The sequence below is a fragment of the Anas acuta genome, chromosome 6, assembly GCF_963932015.1.
Source record: "Anas acuta chromosome 6, bAnaAcu1.1, whole genome shotgun sequence".
NCBI classification, from domain to species: Eukaryota; Metazoa; Chordata; class Aves; order Anseriformes; family Anatidae; genus Anas; species Anas acuta.
Genome location: NC_088984.1, coordinates 38,291,131 through 38,312,657, shown reverse-complemented (window position 1 = coordinate 38,312,657; position 21,527 = coordinate 38,291,131). Strand labels below are relative to the sequence as shown.

The 21,527-nt window shown below is 44.4% G+C and overlaps 1 protein-coding gene across 9 annotated transcripts in view; it reads right to left on the bottom strand.

The window, feature by feature from the left end:
- Positions 1 to 21,527, bottom strand: part of PLCL1 (phospholipase C like 1 (inactive)) — a 184,505-nt gene that overhangs the window by 51,735 nt on the left and 111,243 nt on the right. Inside the window, exon 1 of one of the 9 annotated variants that reach the window (XM_068686609.1) lies at positions 12,618 to 12,895. The exons of 6 other annotated variants lie outside the window; for them this stretch is intronic. In XM_068686609.1, coding sequence (XP_068542710.1) covers positions 12,618 to 12,647 — 30 coding nt within the window. In that variant the 5' untranslated portion in view covers positions 12,648 to 12,895. Of the gene's footprint in view, positions 1 to 11,144; positions 11,184 to 11,444; positions 11,702 to 12,617; positions 12,896 to 21,527 lie in introns of those variants that run through there. 2 more of the 9 variants (XM_068686607.1, XM_068686611.1) reach the window with 2 other exon arrangements.

Genomic DNA, 21,527 nt, shown 5'->3' with positions numbered 1-21,527 from the left:
ATTTCAAAGCTCTTCATGAAATTTCCAGTCTTAACACTAAAGCAAAGCTTTATGCCATGAAGGGCAGACATATTTTATATCTGTTTAATTATAATAATGAAGACTTTGGTAATGCATTTAAAAGAACTGCAGTATAATCAATGCTGTATCTTGTTGCACCCAAGAGAATTTGTCAGTCTTAATTAAGTCTCCTCTCTCAGATGCAGAACATAGCGACTCTTCTATGTCAAGTACCTTATATAATGGCACAACAGCTCTACTTTTTGCATACGGCACACACTGCTTTTTGCTGCAGTTTCTAGCACTCCCATCACACTTCTTAAAGCAGAAATACAGAAAACAGAGAAAACCGTTTGGACAGGGTCTTTGTATATGCTGAATGGTATGCAGCACATGCTTCAGTCCTGTGTTTTACCAAGGACACCGAGAGTGAAGTATGAATGCCCTAATACTACCTGCAGACTGAATCATGAATCGCCTTACTTCACACAAACTTACCGGGTGATAATGAAAGCAGTGTCTAACAGTGTTTGAAGTTCATGAAAATCCTACTCCTATTTATACCGTGTTTTCTAGCCAAGATATATTTGGAACCAGAAGGAAGCATGAAACACTGTAGTAGCACCAGATCATTTACAGCTAGATTGAAAAAAAAAAAAAATGTATTAGAACTATCACAGCCAATAAACTCCATAGCTCATTTATTCCAGTGGTTTCTGTCTCTGCTGTTCTCCAGTTTTGAATCAATATTGAAGCTTATGGAAAATGTTTTCATCTTCCTGCTTATACATGAACAAAATGACTTAAAGTTGTTTGTGTTGTGTGTGGTTTTTTTTCCTGACAATATTTTCAGCTAGGATCATTATCAATGGAGAGAAGAAAAACAATCAACTTTCTCCACGCAGTTAAGAAGAAAACATTTTTCACTAGGTATTGCAGAACACAATGCATTTCTAATTAATTTTCCACAACCAGCTTATTTCTGCCAAGGAGTTTCCCACCCACCAGGTATATTTAGGCATGTTGGATACTCTGCAGTTGCTGAATATTTGCCCCTTGGTCAAAGCGCACCGCTGTGCCTCAGCGAATTGAAATGGCATTATCGCCCTCATGAAAAATTAATACTTCATCCAGCAACCATTTGCCATTTCAATATGCCAGCATCCTAAAACACAAACACTAGTGCAAGTGCTCCAAATCAAGTGTGGTCGCTCAGCCAGCACTGTGCACAAACACACACAGAGACCAGTTTGTGGTGCTTCTGCATTAAAATGCTGGCAGAACACAACCTCAGCCATCAGTTCCTTCCTATGCCCTGATACAAAATTTTATCCTATCAATAACCACATACACCAAAGTAAACTCAAACTCAACACGGAAAAGGGAATGAAACAATGAAAACGCACTATCCAGAAATGAGCCGCTATATTCAATGGCAAAGGATAAATTAGGAAGGGGTCTAAGCATATCTTTTGATTTTGGGTTCAATATGGATCTCTCAAGTGGCAGATGGAAGGAAGCTAAGCCTGTGAAGAACTGAAGAACAGAGCATTTTCAGAGGGTTACCTGAGCTGGGCTCAGTAAAATACATTTGAGCATTTTGATTAATTCCGCGAGCTACCCACAGTTGTGCAGGAATTGCAGGGCAGAGCAGCAATGAACACTGCCAACACCATTATATTGAACCACAAAATCACCCCACTGTTTTCAGAGATTGTGCTTTTTTCTTTTTTTTCTTTTTTTTAACCAATCCTACATGTTCCATGAATCACAGCTTCACAGTAGGATTACATCAGCATGTAGAGAAAATAAGTCAGTTGTCTTAGTAAAACCAGGCTTTTCTTTGCAAGTGCAGAAACAATACCACTCACTAGTTGTGAACACTTTTTGAACTAAACTGCTCAAGATATCTTCAGTAAAAAAGTACACACATCTGAGGATGAGCTTTTTCATATTTGACCATAAACAGGAATTGAGGGAAGGTAAGAGAAATGGACTTTAAACCTCTTAACCTAAACTGTACATTTGACCGTAAGTTTCATAACAATTAAGCAGGGGAGAAAATGATTCACTTTACCTAACACCAAGTGTTGGTTTCATGCCTAAAATGTTTCAGCCTAATAGGTTTTTGTTGCTTTTTTTCTTTTTTTTCTCTTCTTTTTTGAATGTCCTTGTTCATGCAGTACCAGAAGAGACGCACAGAAGTGCCCTGTTACTTCTGCAGTTTCCTCTCCGTGTGCTTCACAGAAGTGATGGCACAAAGTTTATTCCACAGTTTTGTGCAGAGCTGATACAATGGAAAAGCAAAATCACTCCCAAGCAGTTTGTATACAGAGCTTCACTAAGAGAGTGACACGTTGCCCATAATTTAAACAGAATTTTCAGAAACAGAAAATGTCTATGAGATGCTGGTGTTTATGCTAAGAATGGGACTAAAAGGCCTGGAAAATCTTTTCACTTGTTTTCCTATGTAAGCCTGTGGAGTTTCTTGACCAAAGAGACAGACAACATTTGGCAAATAAATATATTTTAAATACACATCCTGGACATGTTTATACTCCATTTGTGAATAACAGAGAATCAAGAACAAAGCCACATTCAGTCCTGTGACTTGTCACAACCACACGGGTAGGAGGAGCATACGTGTGCAGCCGTGTGAGCACACACCACAGGCCAACACACACCTAAGAAGGAGCCTCAGAGCGACTTCATCACCTTCTCAAGTGCATTTTATAACAAAAAAAAAAAAAAAAAAAAAAAAGCCAATGAACCAAACAAAAACCACCTTGGTACATCCTGGGCTGTTCCAAAGCAAGTACTCTCTTCCACCCAAATGTCTCCTTGAAGCCCAGAGAGCAGTCACATCTCCCAGGGATGAGCAGGTGGCATCCAGAAGAGGAAAGAGAAACACAACAAGAGGAAGAACTCCAGCTGAGAGAAACTGGGAATATCAGCACGAAACTTCCCTCCTTATAATTACCTTGGTAGAATAACAGCAGAATTAGAGAAAAGGAGCAACCAGAAGCCCCTTCCAGCATAGGTTGCTGCTGTTTGGATTAATCAGATAGAGCTGTTCTTGAAACCAATACATGAATTGACATTAGTTCAGTCTGCATGTATAATTTCAATTAATTCATTTTTCACACCAAATGATATCAGATTTTAATTAAAATCTTTTAACTGGAAATTAAAATGTCAGTGGTGATGCACAGTTGGTACTGAACAGATTTATTTTGTCCCTAACATTAATAAAAGAGCAAAAGTTTCAAGCAATACTTTGGTCAGCCCGCATCAGGGACCGACCACCACCAAATCAAGTCCTGGGGTTGTATTTTCTCTCTAAACACACATTTTGCTGCCAGTTACATGCTTGCAGGATTAAGGACTACCCAGATAAACTGTTATTCCAGAAAAAGCAGAAGTGGCCACTCCTAAGCACACGTGCTACCTGACATTGCCATCTCCCTGTGTGCCTGTGTCATGAGAGGTTTCCAGGACCGTCCCGTCCCTACAGGGGTTCACTTGCCCCAAACCAGCCCCTGGCTTTGGTCTGAACTTCTAGATCCATGCGTGGTTTGGCCAAGCCCCTAGCTCACCCAGTCGGGCCCTGCCTACGCTGGTGGCCGTTTGTGGAGACACCTCTTCCGACTCCACAAATGAAGCCCATTCTGTGGCTTAACTTTGTTCTTGGGCTACAAATTAAACGAGAGTGACAATAAAACATCACATATTACCACGTACACTTACTGTGAATGGGGATGAGAACTAGGCCATGAGTTGCAGAGAATAAGTCAAACAAAAAAGAGAAGACTGATACATGAAGGAATTATAAACACAAAGGAAAAGTCATTAAATCCATGCACAAGTGGACAAGCTAAAGAGCTTTTGATACCTGGCTCACGCTAACTTTCCCTCCTCTTTAAACATGACCTGAAAAAATAAACTTCCCTTCTCCGTTAAGCACGCTTACTTCCTGACAAACATTACCACCAATTGCACTCTGAAAGTCGATAAAAGGAGAGCAGTTTAATCACTAGAGCTAGTTTGGGGTTTTTGATGAGGTTCTGATGCTCAAGCTGCTAATAGTTTGAGCCCAATTTTCTGGCAATTTTTCTCCTACTCTCCCAGCAACTGCATTTATTGCCTTTTCCATTCCTGAGGTATCTAACATCACTGTACCTGCCAGGTGCTGGGGACAGAAAATGACTTCTCTGCAGCATTAAAAAGGCTGAAAAAAGAAAATGAATATTACTAATGGGCAGCTCCAGTGCTGCTGTTCCTCCAGGATACGGCAATTCCACAGAGCTGAATTACATTACATATTTGCACATGGCAATTTGCTCTGCACAGGAAATATTCCTCCTCCCTGAGTCTTGCTGTTAAAACAGATCGGCTGGGGGAAAAAAAAAAAAAAAAAAAAAAAAAAAAAGATAGGGGGTTGGAATGGGAAAAAATTACCAGCCTGGGGAGAGACCAAGCAAATCCCCACGGAGCACTCAGCGCAGGACTGCAGAAAAGCACACGCAGCTTCTGTCCTGGAGAGCCAGGGATAAGCTGAGCAGCCCCCAGGCATCCCCCAGGGCACAGTCCCTGCCATGCCACCAGGTCACCAGCGATGGCTCTGCCCAGAAACGACGTGGACAACCCCACACCTTCTGGGGGTGGATGTTTCCCTACAATGCTGCTGGTCCTTCGCAGCCCCGCTGCCAGAGCTATTTAATAAACCACAAGTAGACTTAAGGCTTGAAATTTCACAGGGATGTTTAGACTGAGAGCTCACACAGTGACATACTTCTGGCTTTGAACGAGACTGTTAAAACCTATCTTGGGTCGTTTACACATCCTCTCTTCTAGTGTGAGACCTGCCATCTGCCTACCGCCGGTTGCCAGTTCCGCCGCCGTGCTGCCAGCCACGGTGCCGGCGCCGCTGCGCCACCAGACAGACAAACCCCCCTGGGTGCTTCCTGCCGCAGGCTGCTGAGCAGGAGTGGGATCTCCGCCAGACCCAAGTCCCAGACCTCTCCCTCAGCAGCCCTGGTGGGATAAATTCAGCACCTGCAGGGAAGGATGACATTCAGAAAGGCCTGTGTGTTTTCAGAGGTGCTGCCACAATGGTTTTATTCCCATGTGGGGCTCTCAGCAGACTTTCCAACTAAGTAAGCCCCCTGGGTTTGTCCATACTAACCATGCCCCAAAGGAGCAGGTGAGGGGCCAAGGGCCCCAATGTGAATTTCTCTCAGCTGAGCTGTGAGAACAACGCATGGAGCAGCAGCAGCTGAGGGGCAGATAGGATGCTAACAGAGCTGGCACATAGCAAGTTAATGTCTGCTGCTCCTTCCTCACCTGCCCGGACACAAACATGCACCACAGACTGTTTAAAAACAGGTAATTTGAATTAAATAGTAGTCTTAACACCTTCCAGGAACAATCTTGCAAACAGAACCAAGCATTGAGATGCATTTTATTCAAAGCCCTGCAAGTGAACACCTGGCCCTGCTGTAACACCACTGCTCTTGCCTCGCCTTGGTTATTCTGTTCCCACCGTGGGGTGCTATTCATCTCATTCCCTGCGCAACATAAAAGCCATTTCTCCAGTCAAACTCTACATTATAGATGGTTCTTCTCTTCTTTATCATAAGCCCACTAATGGATGATTTCACACCAAGACGCAGCGTGCAGCTGAGCCACAAGAAAAGCGGTAGAGAACCAGCCCTGCTCAGGCCCAGCGCCTCTCCCAGGATTTCCCACTGGCCATACATTGCCTCCACCGCACTGCCCCGGCTATTTCCATCCACTGGAGAGACAGAGAGGCAGCAAATTGGTGCAGCAGTGATGTACCGACGTGATGTATGCTCCCCTCCAGAAGCTCAGTGCCTCTGAACATGAACATGTTAAAGCCATGTTTTTGATAAGCATGACAAATCACGTAAAGTCATTACAATTTTATTAGAGGAAACATTTTCAAATGCATTGATTAAATTAGGAATAATGACTTGGACCTAAAGATATAAACCTCTAATTTCATCATCACTAATGACCTCCTGAAATAGCAGGGAGGAAGTCAGCTTCTTAAGGGTCGAGACAAAGAGCGCACAGCACACACCAGCAGCCCCCCCATCGGCCTCACGGCAATGAGCAAAACCCATCACGGAGACACAGACCGCAGAGAGCCAAATCACAACCCATACGTTAAATTACTTCAGCTGTGTTTTTAACCACTGTTGGAAATGAATGACTGAGCTTAAAGACTCCAGCAAATATTGAAACACCTTCTTTAAGCAAACAGCAGCTTATAGAAAACATCAGCTGTTATTCTCTACCTATTCACAACGAAGCGTGCTGAAAATTGAATGTATTCAACCTGTAATTGTCTCCTCGATACAAATGGTGCACACCTTCCAATTTAGAAGGGGCATGAACACATCTCACATACCAAGCTGCTAACTCCGTAAGAAGAATCCCAAACAAGAAAGAGTAAAATGAACGCACACTGTGTTTGTCAAAGTACAGAAAGTAATCTGGGGGAAAAGCAAATTGTTCTTCCCTCAACTCAAAAATTATCACCCTCTTCACTGTTTTCTGAAACATCAGTTAAATGAAAGAGATTGCTAATGGAACAATTCCTTTAACAAAGGTTGTGCTTTTAAATTAGATATTAGTAGGGAAGACCACAGTGACAAACAGTACAACAGTGTGGAGAAACAGAATTATCTGAGTGCTTTCTCCCACCTTCTTTCTCTGCAGCGGATCGCAGATTTATGTACTTCTCCTTCTCACAAGGACTACATCACAAGACAACGCGTGATTCATTCATTTGTTCATTAAACTTCACCAGCGTAGCATCATCTGTCAGGTAAATGGGAAACACATCCAGACAACACACTGCTGTGCGTTAACCCTTTGCCTGCCTGCCTCACTATGACAGAGCTCAAACACAAGAAAAAGGCCTTACCTCAAACAGGGAAGATGCAGGTTAACCCATTCAAGACCCAAAACCCTTCAAGACCCAAAAACCATGCAACCCGATGGGGCCTTCTTCAGAGTACCCTGCATGGTGAAAAACAAAGTTTCAGAGCTTCAGCTCTGAAGCTCCACGACACAGAAGTAGTCAGGGGCTTGCTGGCTACGTACACCTTCCTGCAAGCCAGAAGCTGGGAGGATGCTCTTCTGCACATCTCCGTAACCTCCAGGAGCACAAAACAAATGAACAAATAAAATCTCACACATAGTCAAGAACAGGAGAGAACGATTCACCTTGCACATCCTATGCAAATGTGGTCCAAAAGTCCAAACAACTAATTACTTGACCACTACTATCAGATGTTTTTTTTCCCTTAAAATGTAATTCCAGCTTCACAGTGCAAGTTGGGTTGCTTTTTCTTCCCTTTCCTTTCAGTTAGGAATAACCAATCTATCATTAGTCTATATCTATCATTACATTTGTGGTGTGTGCAAACATTGATGGGTGTGCGCTACGTGAATCTCTGTTCTGTTGTAACAACCAGGAACCACATCTTATAAATACACTGCATTGCACACATAAAATATTAAACAAAAAGAAAACACTGGCTACACACATATATATTAAATATCTGAGAGTAAAGAGAAAATAATACATGTTAGCACAGCTGCAGAACATTATGATAATTGAGTCTGACCTCCACCTCTCAAGCCACCGAATTTCAGCCTTTTTCCATTTTTGTTGTATTCTTTATCTTTTTTCATTGTAAATAGTCTTCATTTCCAAGCTCTTCCCATCTATTTTTTCCCTTGAACTCACCTCTGAGAGACTTAATGAGGACAGAAAATTGAATGGTGAGTACATTTTGCACCTTATTTGAAAGCATGTTTCTCACAAGTCTGCCTTGTAGGCAAGTCCTTCTCTTTTCTATAAAAATATTTGAAAAAAACAGCATGTAAGAGACAAACAGCAGCCCAGGACTTGGGCACAGGCTGGTGCCATTCAGCTTCCATGGGAAGATTTACTCCAGCTCTAGCCTGGTACAAGGTGAGCTGCTGTAACACAACGATAGCTGCCATGGCCAGGAATCAGGAGCAATCTGTTATCCCTCTGTGGATCCCAGCAGGACTCCTGCTGTCTAACAGGCACTTCTAATCACAGTGAGCAGTCACACAGCAAACGGCCTGATAGCAATCAGCAGATCATCACTGGAAAGGCCAGCACTCAAATCTGAACCTGCATGGCCACCTACACTACTCCCCTGCAACTTTCATGGTACACATTGGTTGGGTTGTTTACATATGGCCAACGAGTAAAACTCACCTACCGAAAAAACACCCTGCAAGTCAGCAGTGCCAGCATGTGAACATCCTCTTCATATTTTGTAAGTCATGCTGGTGTTAAACAGCCACATGTAAATCGCCTCCCTAAGTGCCTGAGGTCTCAAAGGAATGCAGGAGAGTGATCTACAGGGAGGGAGCGCTTAAAGGAGCCTGTGGCTCCTAAAAAATGAGCAGCAACAAAAGTTAACTGTGAAACCTTTGGTTGATTCCGATGTACGAATCCATCACGTGGCCACTCTCTGCAGACAGGGGAGGGGGAAGCAGGGCAGGAATTTCACGCACCAGATTTCAGCCTGGGGCGAACCCCTGCTGCTGCTGCGTGCTAACCTGCTGGTCGTGGTCTTGGCACAAAAGCCAGCACACCCCCAGAGGTCCTTACTGTCAGCACACACCTGCACACAGCATCGGGAGGATTCCCTGCCAAACCCCTTAATATGGCAGACCACAATGTAAAGGTTAGCTCAGATGAGCATTTGGGATCCCAAGGCTGCATCTCCACAGCTGCCAGTTCTCTGGTGGCAGCCAGATGGGTTTGAGCACCAGTCAGAGAGGTTTGGCTTTGCTCAGGTCAGAAGCCTTCAGTGCTGCACATAACTGGCTCGTGCTGAAGTGTGCCTCCCCTGGTGAAGTACTGTGCTTTATCTTGTTCTGCTTTTATTAACAACAACAAAAAATGTTGTTGTGGTTTAACCTGCCGGCAGGTAAACACCACACAGCCATTCGCTCACCCTCCCCTCTCCCTCTCTGGGATGGGGGAGAGAAACAGGAAAGTGAAGCCTGTGAGTTGAGATAAAGATAGTTTATTAAGACAGGAAAATAATAATAACAATAAGAATAATAACAATAATGATGATAATAGTACTACTAATAGTAATGTGTACGAAACAAGTGATGCACAATGCAACTGATCACCACCCGCTGACCAATGCCCAGCCTAACCCCGAGCAGCCAGCCCTCCCACCCCAGCCAGCCACCCCTCTATATTGTTCAGCAGGACCCCAGATGGTATGGAATACCCCTTTGGCCAGCTTGGGTCACCTGTCCTGGGTCTGTCCCTTCCCAGCTCCTGCTGCACCCCCAGCCTGCCCGTTGGCAGGACAGAGCAAGAAGCTGAGACGTCCTTGGCTTGGTGTAAGCACTGCTCTGCAACAACCAAAACATCAGCATGTTATCAGCACTCTTCTCATCCTAATCCAAAACATAGCACCCTACCAGCTACTAGGAGGAAAATTAACTCTGTCCTAACTGAAACCAGGACAAAACCAGAACAATTAATGTTCAAAATCAAATCTTCATCCCATGGTGGGCCGCTATTTGCATGTGGGTTTTCTTTCTTGTCTCCTAGAGCTATCCAGTTGAAAATTAATTCAAAGGCCTGCCCTCAGAAACACAACACTAACCACAGAGGGACAAGACATCAGCACACAAGAAATAAACCACCTTTGGCAGAACACACTGGGGTGCAAGCTTGGGAACGTGCAGCTACAGGAGTAGGAGGAAACAAAACCAACTAGTTGTCTGAAGAAAAAAAAAAAAAAAGCACACTTAAAACTTCCCTTTTTATTGCTTACTGCCATAATTAGTGGCTAGTAAATACTTGCCTGGTGGCAGCATCTACGTGTTGCAACAGGGAATTGGAAACACCGTGTTAGCACTGTATGAATAAAAAGAGGCAACAGCTGGCCTACAGGCTTTACTGTTAATATTGCATTATTTCCCATTTCATCAGTTACATCACTCACATACAAGAACTGTCCAGCTAAACACAAACGACTCAGAGCAGTAACAGCAAGAACAGAGCTTGAGATAATGCATTCAGTGACAGGGATGAGAAAGCCACTGTTACTTGTAGGCTTTAAGTTTTAAGAAACAGAAAACAAAGGTTTAACAAGGAAACTGTGATCCTTAACCTATAACTGATTGTCCGTGATGTGGCTTTAATCTCTGCATGCAGCAGATACGTCCTAGCCTGGAGCTTGGCCTCTCCAGCAAGCCAAGTGCCCGTGGCCGGTGCCTCAGGAGGACGAGAAGCTTTCACCTGGTATCAATGCCCCCGAGAGACCGGCAGCAAGCTCCAGATCCCAGGCCGAGGGGTGCAGTTTTACAGGGATGGGGTGGCAATCGTGGGAGGACCAGGGGAACGCAAGGACGCCCAGTTTCCCTTCAGGCACCAGGCAGTTTCACCAGGCGGTGACACCAGCCGCAGCAAGAGGAAGGCAGCACCCGGCCCACAGGACTGCAGCTTTGGGAAACACGGGCATCGCTCCCACCCATCTGCCGTGAGCACACAGGGCCTTCCAGGAGCAGAAGGAGAAGCAGAAGCCTGGCTCCATCGCAGTGCATGCTCGGGTAGCAGCTGCTGCCACACCTCCTGGGGGCTGCTCCCAGCTGCACGCTCCGTGATGCCCTGGTCTGGGTCTGCTCGCAGGGATATTTGCCAAGGGGAAGGCAGCTGGCAAAAGCCAGTAAATCCTTCAGCTCAAACTAGCAGAGATCCGGCTGGGCCCCCGCCAGCCCTGATGGTGGGTCAGATAAAGAGCTCTGCACTCCAGGTAGCTCATAAAAAGAGATTAAAGCAACACAGCCAGTGAGACAGTTTGCCCGCTCAGGCAGAGCAATTTCTCCTCCAGATTAATTTCTGCCTTCCTCCACTCACTGGAGGAGACTGAAAATTGGCCCCGAGTGGGAGGCATCTGGGTGCCTCGTTGTGAGGTAAGGGAGAGCCACAGCCAGCACAGAGCAGGGCAGAGCTGGGGAGTCCCCGCATCTCCCTCCTGCACTCATCTTCCCAGAGAGGAGCCACCCAACGGGGTGAGCATGCTCCCTTCTGCAGCCCTTACCGGTGCTGTCAGACACAGATCCATAGGCTGCAATGAAAATGTAAGTGAGGGGCTTTAAAAACAAAGACATTTAGTTGAACAATCACTTCAATGGTGCTCAGAGTCCATCCAGTGTGACTGTGGAGGTCCCTCAGACTGGAAGATTTTCTCTGCTCCTTGCAAACATGGCTTTGACTGACAAGGGAGCATGGGACAAGCGTTAGCAATATGCCTCATTAAACTTTGTCAATAATGCAACAAGGAAGCCAGGATAAGCAGCTGAGATGTGAGAACAGCAGGCGGAGAACAGCTATGACATACCCAAGCTCCAGGGATGGGCATCTGTCTTGTCAGCATTCCCATCTTCCACCGCAAGGCTCATTATCCCTTAAATTTCTCCATCAAAAGACATAAGAAAGAAAAAAGAAGGGACAGAGCACCTGCCTATAAGCTATGCAACTACTGATTGCATGTGAAGTCTGTATGGGCTACGTTTTTTTCCCTAAAATTTGCAGAGCACCACTCGGCTGAAGGCTACATCAATGAAAAGGCAACCTTGCTAAAGGAGCCCACCGTCCAAGCCTCACCCGTATTTACACAAGCACTTTGAGCCACAATTTGAAGAGATGGAGCCCTGCAAAGGAACACCCCTCCCCCCCATCCACATGCCTAACATTTGTGTTGCCCTTCACAGCAGGTAACTAATTAAAGCAGGACAGAAACACCAACACCCACTTAACCCACTACTTAGCGGATCGAGATGTTGTGGGTGTTAGTTGGCTTTTCTAGGGAAATGCACTGCAATAACGAAGAAGCTTTACACAACTTTCTTCAAAAGCATCCATTTTGTTCTTCTAAGCTGAAAACCTGGTAGGTTGCTACTACTAATGCACTGGAAACATTTGCTGTACAGTGCCTCGAAACCCTTACTCTGTTTAGCAGAGTATGAGGTTTCTGTTGCTGCACCAGCAACCTCAAGAGAAAAGCAAGATACAGAACCTGCAGTCCCCTCTCAGCAGCATTTCCCCTGTAACTACTGCCTCCTATACTCTGCGTGGTGCCTCAGTGTATGTATACCTAACTTTGCATTTACCATAAATTCTTTACAAACCATAATTCTGAACTCTGTTTCCTGTAGACAAACTTTCATCTTTCAATCTGATTGTCTTCTACTGTGTGACAGTTAAGTATAACATCTGAGCCCCGAGGTCAGATGATTAACATTTATTTCAAGATTGTGTCTAACAGAAAGCAGCAGCTCACAGCAGGAGCCCATGTGAACAATTAAAACAACAACAGAGGAGCCCTTCTCAATTGCCAAGTGGCCACTCAAGGTTTTTAAGTCTGCTAAGCATGTTGCCATTGGTCTGCAACTTGAAGTGAAGACAGTTTGCTAATGAACAGCCTTTTACAGAAGTAACTTCTGGTGAACTGCACAGGTGTGACAATACATTTGGGTTCATCTGACAACAACAACGAACTGTTTTACACTACCTTTTGCCGAGCACCGTTGTCTTCTGCCATGAGCTTCTCCTTCAGCTGCCCCTTCTGTGAAGAGCTACAGTATTATTACACTTACTATCCTTAAAATGCTTCAGATCACAGAAAGCTAGCCACAGCACGTCCTGAACAATGCATCTTCCAGCACTCAAATCCTCAAGAGCCAAAAGCAGATACTTTACCCTAAGCTGTCTCTGCCCCACGTTTATCTGGAGGTGCTGCAGTGCTCCCACAGGCCACAAAACATCCAGGGTACGGGAAGGTTGCTTTAATTAGCAGGTGACACTGAGATCACTTCACAAATGGGGAAGTCTTCCTCTCTCATTTTCTGTTTCACAGCTTGTCCCCAAGTATCTAATTATACATATTCACACCTCCCCACAGAGTTTAACAGGAGTAGAAACAGACTGTTCATCTGCAGGCAACAGATCACTCTCTAAAATGCACAAAGTTAAGTAATATGTCACTAGGAAAAGGAATTCCAGGTGACTTTAGATCATTTAACTTGTCTGCGCAATCTTCACATGTACCTTGAAACAGACGGCTCCTTTCTATTAAAAAAAAATGCAGATACTTTTAAGAGTTTGCAGTTTAAAATGTATTGAGAAAATGCTGTCCCTAAGGTGGTGCAGATCTTCATAGTTCTGCTGATTTCAACAGATCAGCATATCATAAAAAAACTTTTAAGCAGAAAAAAAAAAAATAGTTAAAAACTTTTTTTTTTTTCCCAAAGTCTTTTGTTTGACCGTTTTGGGGAGAATAACTCTTCTTGCACTTAACCCTCCTAAGACTTCCTAGTTTCTGATTTTCAGTTAAAAGAATAGGATGCTTCAACAGCAACAGCAAGCCCACGGCAGTCAAAATTCTGACAAATTATTTGCTTCACTCCTAGCAAAATAAAATATACCATTTCTCTTCTAGCAACTAATTCCTGTTAGATGACTTAAACCTCTGTAAGAACTTACTTTTTCATCTAGAAACATCTAAGGGAATAAATATCTCAACCAGCTATGAATTCTTTTCTTGACCATCTGCTACAAAGCAAATTCCTACCAATTAGAGAAATCTGAAGTTTGCTCTTCAAATGCTCTTCTCGGCTGTTGTACCTCTGAACAGTGCCGAGGGAAAAGGAGAACCATGAAGATGATCAAGCAACACAGGAAGTGCTTTCCTCACCACAAACTACTTTCTGACACAGGCTGCTCGAGAAGAAAAAGCTACAAAGTAGAGGAATGAGCAAAATTCATTAGAAGGATTTCGCTGGAAAAAAGAGGAAAACCAAGGAGCCAACATCAAACGAGCATGCTGAGTCAAGCTCCACCCCACACTGGGCAAAAGGAAGCCTCAGTACCTCCACCTTGTCCTGGGGAGGGCCACCACAGCTTGGTGAGAAGGGTCACCCCAGCACACAGCTTAGAGACCTAGGTCCAGGCCACCTGCATGTGGGCTAAGAGGAGAACACAAACCTGACATCTCCTCTTACCACCTGAACATCGAGGCTCTGGGTGCTGAGGCATAAACTTTGCAAGTAATGGTTTGTTGGGATGTTTTTTTGGCAATAGATCCAACTTCCCTCAGAAACCTTTCTCAGAAGAGCATGTTTACTGCAAACAGAGGAACAACTATTTACTGCTACTTTTATGTTACTTAAGAGACTCCAACCCAAAATGCACGTCCAGTGCCTTTAGTTTATACAAAAAGGTCAACTGCTGTTCTGTAAACATAGCCTACCTCCAGGCCTAAAGTCATGAAGGGAGCTGGAACATGCATCTCCTAACGGCAAATCCCTTCGTAATCTCACAAACAGAAAATTAAACAAAAGTATTTATTTCAGTCACTGGTCAAAACACTGGATGCTTCTTCCCAGAACCTCTGACCTCTACTCAATATCTCATGGAAAATAAAGATTGGAGGGACTTCTGTTTGGAATGGTGTTTTCCTCTGCTATAGTATCTGCACCCTGCCAAACCTTTGCAGGAGCCAGGGGAGAGCAAAGCGTGGTTCCCTGGGCAAGGGACAAAGGCACCTCCTGACATGTTCATGTCCTGCTACTTTAAACCCCTATAGCAGACAACCATGGTAGCAAATGTATTAGTGCTTTCTCTTTCCAAGCAGCCTAATTTTTTGGAATTATTCTACCTAATTCTTGGTGATATTTACACGGCAGGATGTCATCATAGTATCCTTACGCTAAAATATCTGTTCATGGGATCATTTTCAACTTGTTCAGTGCATCCCTAATCCTGCAGCATGTTCTCCCTCCATGTTTATTTTTCCAGGAATTGACAACAACCTAGTATTTTCTGTGCCAGAAACATCTCCCTGTGTTCTATTAATGCTGCAGGTTCCTTTTGTTCACAGCAAGTGCCCTCCAGGATGCATCTGTAGAAGGGAGGGAGAAAAGCTTTTCCTTATGCTAATGGTGCTGGCATCCACTCCTAATGTCATCCATTGCTCAGGACTACACTTCACAGAATCATCTCTCTTGCTCTTTTTTTCCCTCTCACCGCTGCTGACTCTGAGACACATTCACCTACTTAAATTCTGTTGGAGTTCAAGTTGGGAGGTGCAAAAACATTTTTAATTCCCAAGGAAAGGAAGATATACCAAAGATTGCTCTCTTTTTTCCGAAGCACAAGTGCACACAGCTTCCCTTGGTTAGTACATCATTAAGACTTCTTTCCAAGAGTTTCATCACCTGCAGATAGATTATTTTCAGAGAAATGTACTCCGTGCAAAACCTTGCATGGAGGTGTTGATTAGCTAAAGGCTGCTCATTTTGCATGGCCTTTTTTTCCCAGCTTGGATATGTAGGAGCTTCCTGGGTGGTTGATGGGTGCATAAGATTAGTTTGCGTAAAATGAGCCAAATGTTTGCTACAAAAGATAGGAAATGGTCACGAGCACAAGCTGCTTATAGGCAGGCAAACATCGAGCTGGGAGCACAGAGAATGGGCAGTGGGCACGTGCTGCTGGTGCCTGCCAGGTTGGGGTCTCAGGCACCTGCCAGCAGCACCGAGGCCTGGGCTGTAACCTCCTGGGCAGCTTCGTGCAGAGAAGAAGGAAAATGTATTGGCGTTGGACTGCTTCTGAAACAGGAAAAAAAAAAAAAAAAAAAAGAAGCCTGTTCTCCCATGCTCATGCACACGAACTTTTGACAGGAGATTAATCTCTTGACCCCATCCATTTAGAAATAGGAAGGAACAAAAACCGTATTTCAGTTAACAAGAAACACCACGGTACAGACCACAAATACTTGCCTAACTTTCCTGCTGAAGAACTTACATTTGGCATACTAAGTATTTCATAGAACATTAAAGCTTTAGGGAGAGAAAACAAAACAAAACAAAAACACAGAAATTACTGTTCATGTTTTGTTTGTTTTCAACAAATCAGGAGGAAGAGCTAGAGACCCATCTCAGCTCCATTTTCACATTTGGAAAGCCAGAGCCACACATATTAGTTCACCTTTTATGTTCACATTAAAACCAGTATCTGCAGCTCAGAGCCTTAGGAAGTCTGGCATTCTATTCACAGAGCCAAATTTTCATGTTTCCATGCCTGAACCCCCCTTTCTAAGTGATTTACTAAAGTTGTACAAAAGTTTGAATATGTTTTAAAAAATGCTTCAGTTAAGATTAGAATTTGACTTCAGACCCCACTCACACACCGAAGACTGCAGGACAATTCAAGATTTGTCTGTCATCTCGCCAATACATCGAAATGATTGCACTGGCATAAGTCATTCCTCCTAGTTCATACGCCTTCTCTCAGGTAGCATGGTGATTGATGCTTGAGTAAAAAAATTACTTCCAAATTTCATTTTAGGTTAGGTATCTGACTTTCAACATATGCAAAAGAAAAAAAAAATGTATTCTTGTTGTAACATGAAACTGACATTTCTGAAATGCTCAAGGACCAGTTTCTAATTTCTGGTAGAGGAAAGGCTGCCAACATTTCTTTGCTTCTTTCAGCATTCCTAATTTTTCCTTGTCATCGTTTTGAAATAGTGGGAGTCATCCCTCACAGCACAGCAGCCCCCAAGCTTCTTTGATACCCACACTCATTACTACACAACAGAAGCCGTAAGAACTGTCTCCCTCTGTCAGGTTGAAAGCAGAGCATTGATATCTTAAAATATGTTAAGCATCTAAGTGACTCTGACAATTGAACTTATCCCAGAAATCCTCTGAAAATAAATGGCTGCTTTGCTTTGTGTTCACAGCCAGCAGCAGCCACCCTCCCCTAAAACATGCATCTAACAACCACGTCTGTTTCTCCACAAAGCCACCCCCACACAATCTCACCTATTAGTGCCTTACAGAGGAGTGTATCAAAGGAATTCTGACATGTTTGGCTAAAAGGGCTCCAGAAGGCAAAAAGGGGGCTGCTATGAAGCTTTCCTTGACAGCACCTCCCCTGTTAACATTACCGAGGCTCCGGCTGGCAGCCCTCTCCCTAGCGCAACCCGCAAGGCTAGCTGTGGCTTGAGAGGCAGACAGTAGCTGACATCTGCAGTCCCAGCCAGCCACTGAGGCTGAGCATGCAGCCTCTACTAGGGAGCTGCTGAAAGGAAACAAATGCCTCTGTCAGCTGAGGGCAACCATATAAATGAGTTCACTTTTCATAGCAATGCGCTCTATAGTGCCACTCAGTAAACAAAAGTGTGCTGTTAAATAGCTAACACTGAGCAATTCTGCATTGACAGGTATCTCATTCTTTCTTCCAGCCTGACTTTAAAAAAAAAAAAAAACATCAACGAGGTGAATAAGCTGGAACACAGCTGAGTGGACTGAGCACTGTTCTGTGCCAGTCATTCTCTGCAACCACAGCAAAAGCAGCATTACGGGTCCATCCTTAGATTGGACCTTAAGTGTTTAAAGATGACTCACAGATAACACGCTTGATTATCACAAAAATTTCCATCAGTACTGAGGTTAAACTCCAACCTTACTGAAACCAGAGGAAACTTCACTGTGGATTTCAGCAAGTCCAAGACGCTCAGGACCCATGAGGCAGAAGTGATGGCGCTACTTTACCTCAGACACGCCGCCTTCGGCAGGTGAAATCTCATGATCTGTTTCTATTCAAAAAAAAACAAACTGTTTTTATTTAGTAAATATCACCAAGTCTTTATTACCATGGGCACAAATGAGGTTCCTGTGCGCTGCCAATCCCACCACCACAAAAACAACACAACAATGCAGAATAAACGGCAGCGTTACCTTAAAGGCCCACTAGGCCGCCGGATGCCAGAGCAACGCTAACTGAACTATCCTCTACTCACGGCAAGTAAGTGCCCACAGAAGGCAGGGCCACACCACACGCTGCCGTATTTTGGGTGTTTCAGTACTACAGTGGCACATCTTCCAAAATGTATTGGAGTAAAACCACCATGTCCTAGTAAAAGCGCTGCAGGGGCGGCGGCGCTGAGGAGGCCGCTGGCTGAGGAGGCACCACAGAACAAGCTCGTGTATTCCTTCCTGGGCCACAACAACCTGGCTGCTGCTCTGACGGGCCAGGGAAACCCTCAGCGGAGCACGGGGATCAATGTAATCTGTCTTTTTGGTTTACCCAACTGGAAAACAGTAAGGGGAATCAGTTCATCTCCCATGGAGATTAAGGGAAATTGCAGCCTCCAAAAGCATTTGAGTTGGATTAAGAGTAGCTGAACGAAGCTTACTGATTAAAAGTTGCATCAGGCATTGAGGTGTTTAAAAGGAGATTAAGAGGACATGCTTTTCAGTTGGGAGAACTGAAATAATTAAACATTGCTTGCCTCATTGCGTGGTACAGCACAGACAGGCCTGGAATATCAGGATAAAAATGGAGACTATACAAGAACTACCCTGTATGAAACAGGAGAAAGTTCCTTTCTGCTTAACACAACGTAGCTTTTCTTTTTTTTTTATGAAAAAACAGATTAACAGATCTGCAAACGAACCTAAAATTGCTGTGGAAGGAGACAGCAATGGTAGAGGACAGAGCTGGACACTCAAGGGCTCAAGTGAAAGGAGAATAAGCTATGGGTTAAAATCCACAAGAATCTCCCTGTTACTAAAAAAAATTAATCCAAAGTGAGTGGGCAGTGCTGTGGAGGTCCCTCTCATAACTCCTTCTGGGGCTGTCACCTGGGGATGCCTGATACCTCCCTTGGGCTCAGAAGCACAGAAAATACCAGGGAGCTGGAAGCCTGCAATTTGTTGTGCAGAAAAATGTCAACATTTATGGGATCTCCATTAATTTGTCCCACCAAAAAAAGAAAAGAAAAAAAAAAATAGAAGGGGGTCTTTCCTACACCCCAAAGCAAAAGCACATCCCCAAAAGATCTATCCCACAAGCACAGTCAAGCGACAACTTTAATTCAGCACAGCAGCAGATTAGCTGCCAAGTCTGCTGCAGTATTGTAATCACTCTGTTAATCACAAATCCCCACAACATCCAAGCTACAAAACTTTTGTTTGTTTGTTTTTAAAGAAGCTTTAGAAATAAAGGTTTTTGCCAGTTGTCTACATGGTATTTTAGTACTACTGATGAGTCTGGTAATGATAACTCCTGCACTCATTAGTTCAGCCTATGTTCCAAACCCAAACCTGCTCTATAAGCCTTGCTTCCTGTATGTTTTAGGAGCTGTGTTTATCAAGAGAATGCTGGAAGTAAGAATAATTTTTAACTTGTGTTGATTAAAACACCTAACAAGAAAACTGCTGATTAGAGCAGTAAATGGTAACTTGTTACAGCTGATGAAGACAGGCAGAGTTCACTCACAAATACAATAAATGCTATTTCAGCTACTCTGGCCCTAATTCGGAGAACCTGAATGTCATTCATTCACCAGGAAAAGCGATAGGATTTGTACGGTCTGTAAGTGCGTAAATATTGTGTTTATTCCATTGAAGGGCAAAGCGGTACAGAACATGATCCTCTTCTCACTGAGGTCAGGGCTGCTTTTGAGTCAAATGGAAGCAAATTAAACTGTGCTGTCTCTAAACTGCTAGTCCAGTCAAGAGGACCCACTGTATTCAGACCTTTGGGACTAAAAACAAAGCAACCTGGATTGAAATTACAAGTGACACTCTACATCGTATAACAGCTTCACATCTCCTTAGAAAGGAGAGGTGTGAAACCATGCTTGGAAAGCAAAGTAATTCATACTCAGTTGGGCTTACACCTAGGCACCACTCTTATTGCTCTCAAAGAGGCAACATGAAAGTCATGCAGATTTCAACTATACTTATTTCTGGAAGTGTCAAAAATGGAAGGGAATAGCCTCTCTCCCTCGTTTTTAATCAGCTTAGAAACAAAACACAGGAGTATTTCCTCACGGTGTTTAATTGCTGAACAAACACTGACACTTCTGTCCTGAAGCACTTCTGTCCTGAAGCAAAGTACAGGGAGCTACACAGTCTCCGAGGTGATGGAAGGCAATTATTACCACGCTGCTCCTTGGTGGCTCTGCCATACGAACGCCCCAGGCACAGCCAGACTGCAACCACCAGACACGGTGTCCAAACCATGCAGGATTACCTGCTGTTTTGTTGTTCCGGGTTTTGTTTGTTTGTAATTATGCATGCTGATATACCTATTGTCATTATTTCCATTCAGACCACTACAGGCAGTAACTGGAACCAGTGAGCCCTAACCAGGGCTTTGATCTGCTATTCCTTTTATACAGAAGCATTTCTGTAGCAAAACCCGTCACAACCACTACGGTGCAAACTGGCAGATGACAGCAGGGAGAGCTCTGAAGAACATTTATATGAATCTGAACTGCAACCAAGACAAAGACAGGTATTCTACCATGCTGAGTTTAATACATTGCCTTTCACCTATTAAATTAAGCAAGGGCAAGGCATTTTCCCATACTCATAGAAGTGGTATTAAATTATGCATTCAGAACTAATTATCTGATATGCTGTTTAAACCTTGTCATTATCCATGTCGAATAAGGAGAATGCAAAATGTAGCTCCTGGGTGAACAAGACAGACAGAGGGCGAGCCTGCAAGCCGTGCCTCTAGTGCAGGACTCCAACAGTGGAGTTGCCAGCTGCCCACGCACAGCATGGGACAGGGCATGTACAGTGTGTCCGCAGGTGTGGGCACCTGTCCTGCCACCCCCAGGCTCTCAGCACCCCACTGGACACCCACGACTCCTCTCCTCATCCACTAAAGGCTGGTACAGCCACAGGGAGCTGTATCCAAGGGTGCAGGCAAGGAGAAAAGGGGTCAGCTCCTACCACGCATGCAGCTTTTTCTTCACAGCTTTTTTTTCACACCTGCAAAAAACATCACTGCTTTTGTTTCACATGGCAGTGCCAAGTCGGACTGGTCCTCCACATCCTGCTGCTGTTTTATTTTTTATATGGTCAAGGCCAGAAATCTTGAGAAATCAGTGATTCTTTTGTAACCTGGAAAAATTCGTCAAGAGAAACAGTGGCGAAATCAGGCTTCCTCTGTATTTAACAACCAACAACTGGTGTGGACGAAATTAAAAGGAACACCAGAAAGCCTCCGCATCCAGGCGGGGATGAGGAAGGGTGGGGCACCCCCTTACAGAACTGGGGAATCCCCATTCCCAATTCCTGTCGCTGCCAGCTGCTCCCATCCCAAGCCTACCCCGGCCACCTCACTGCCAGTGCCACTCCCCCAAAAAGCACCAAGGCGCAGTTTCTCCTGCATAAAGGCAAGCTTGCACATCCCAACAGCCCGGCCCAGCTTCCTGGCCCCAGCTTTCTCCCAGCATGTCCACTCTGGGCAGCTTCTCCAGCCACAGCCACCACAAAGGCCCTGAGGGCTCTTGTGTCCCCGCTGGGGGCTTCTTCTAAAGGCTTCCTGGAGGCTCACCCAACAGGAACGGGGCCAGTGCCGCTTGCTGTGCTTACATGATGGCAAGGGATGCGTGCTG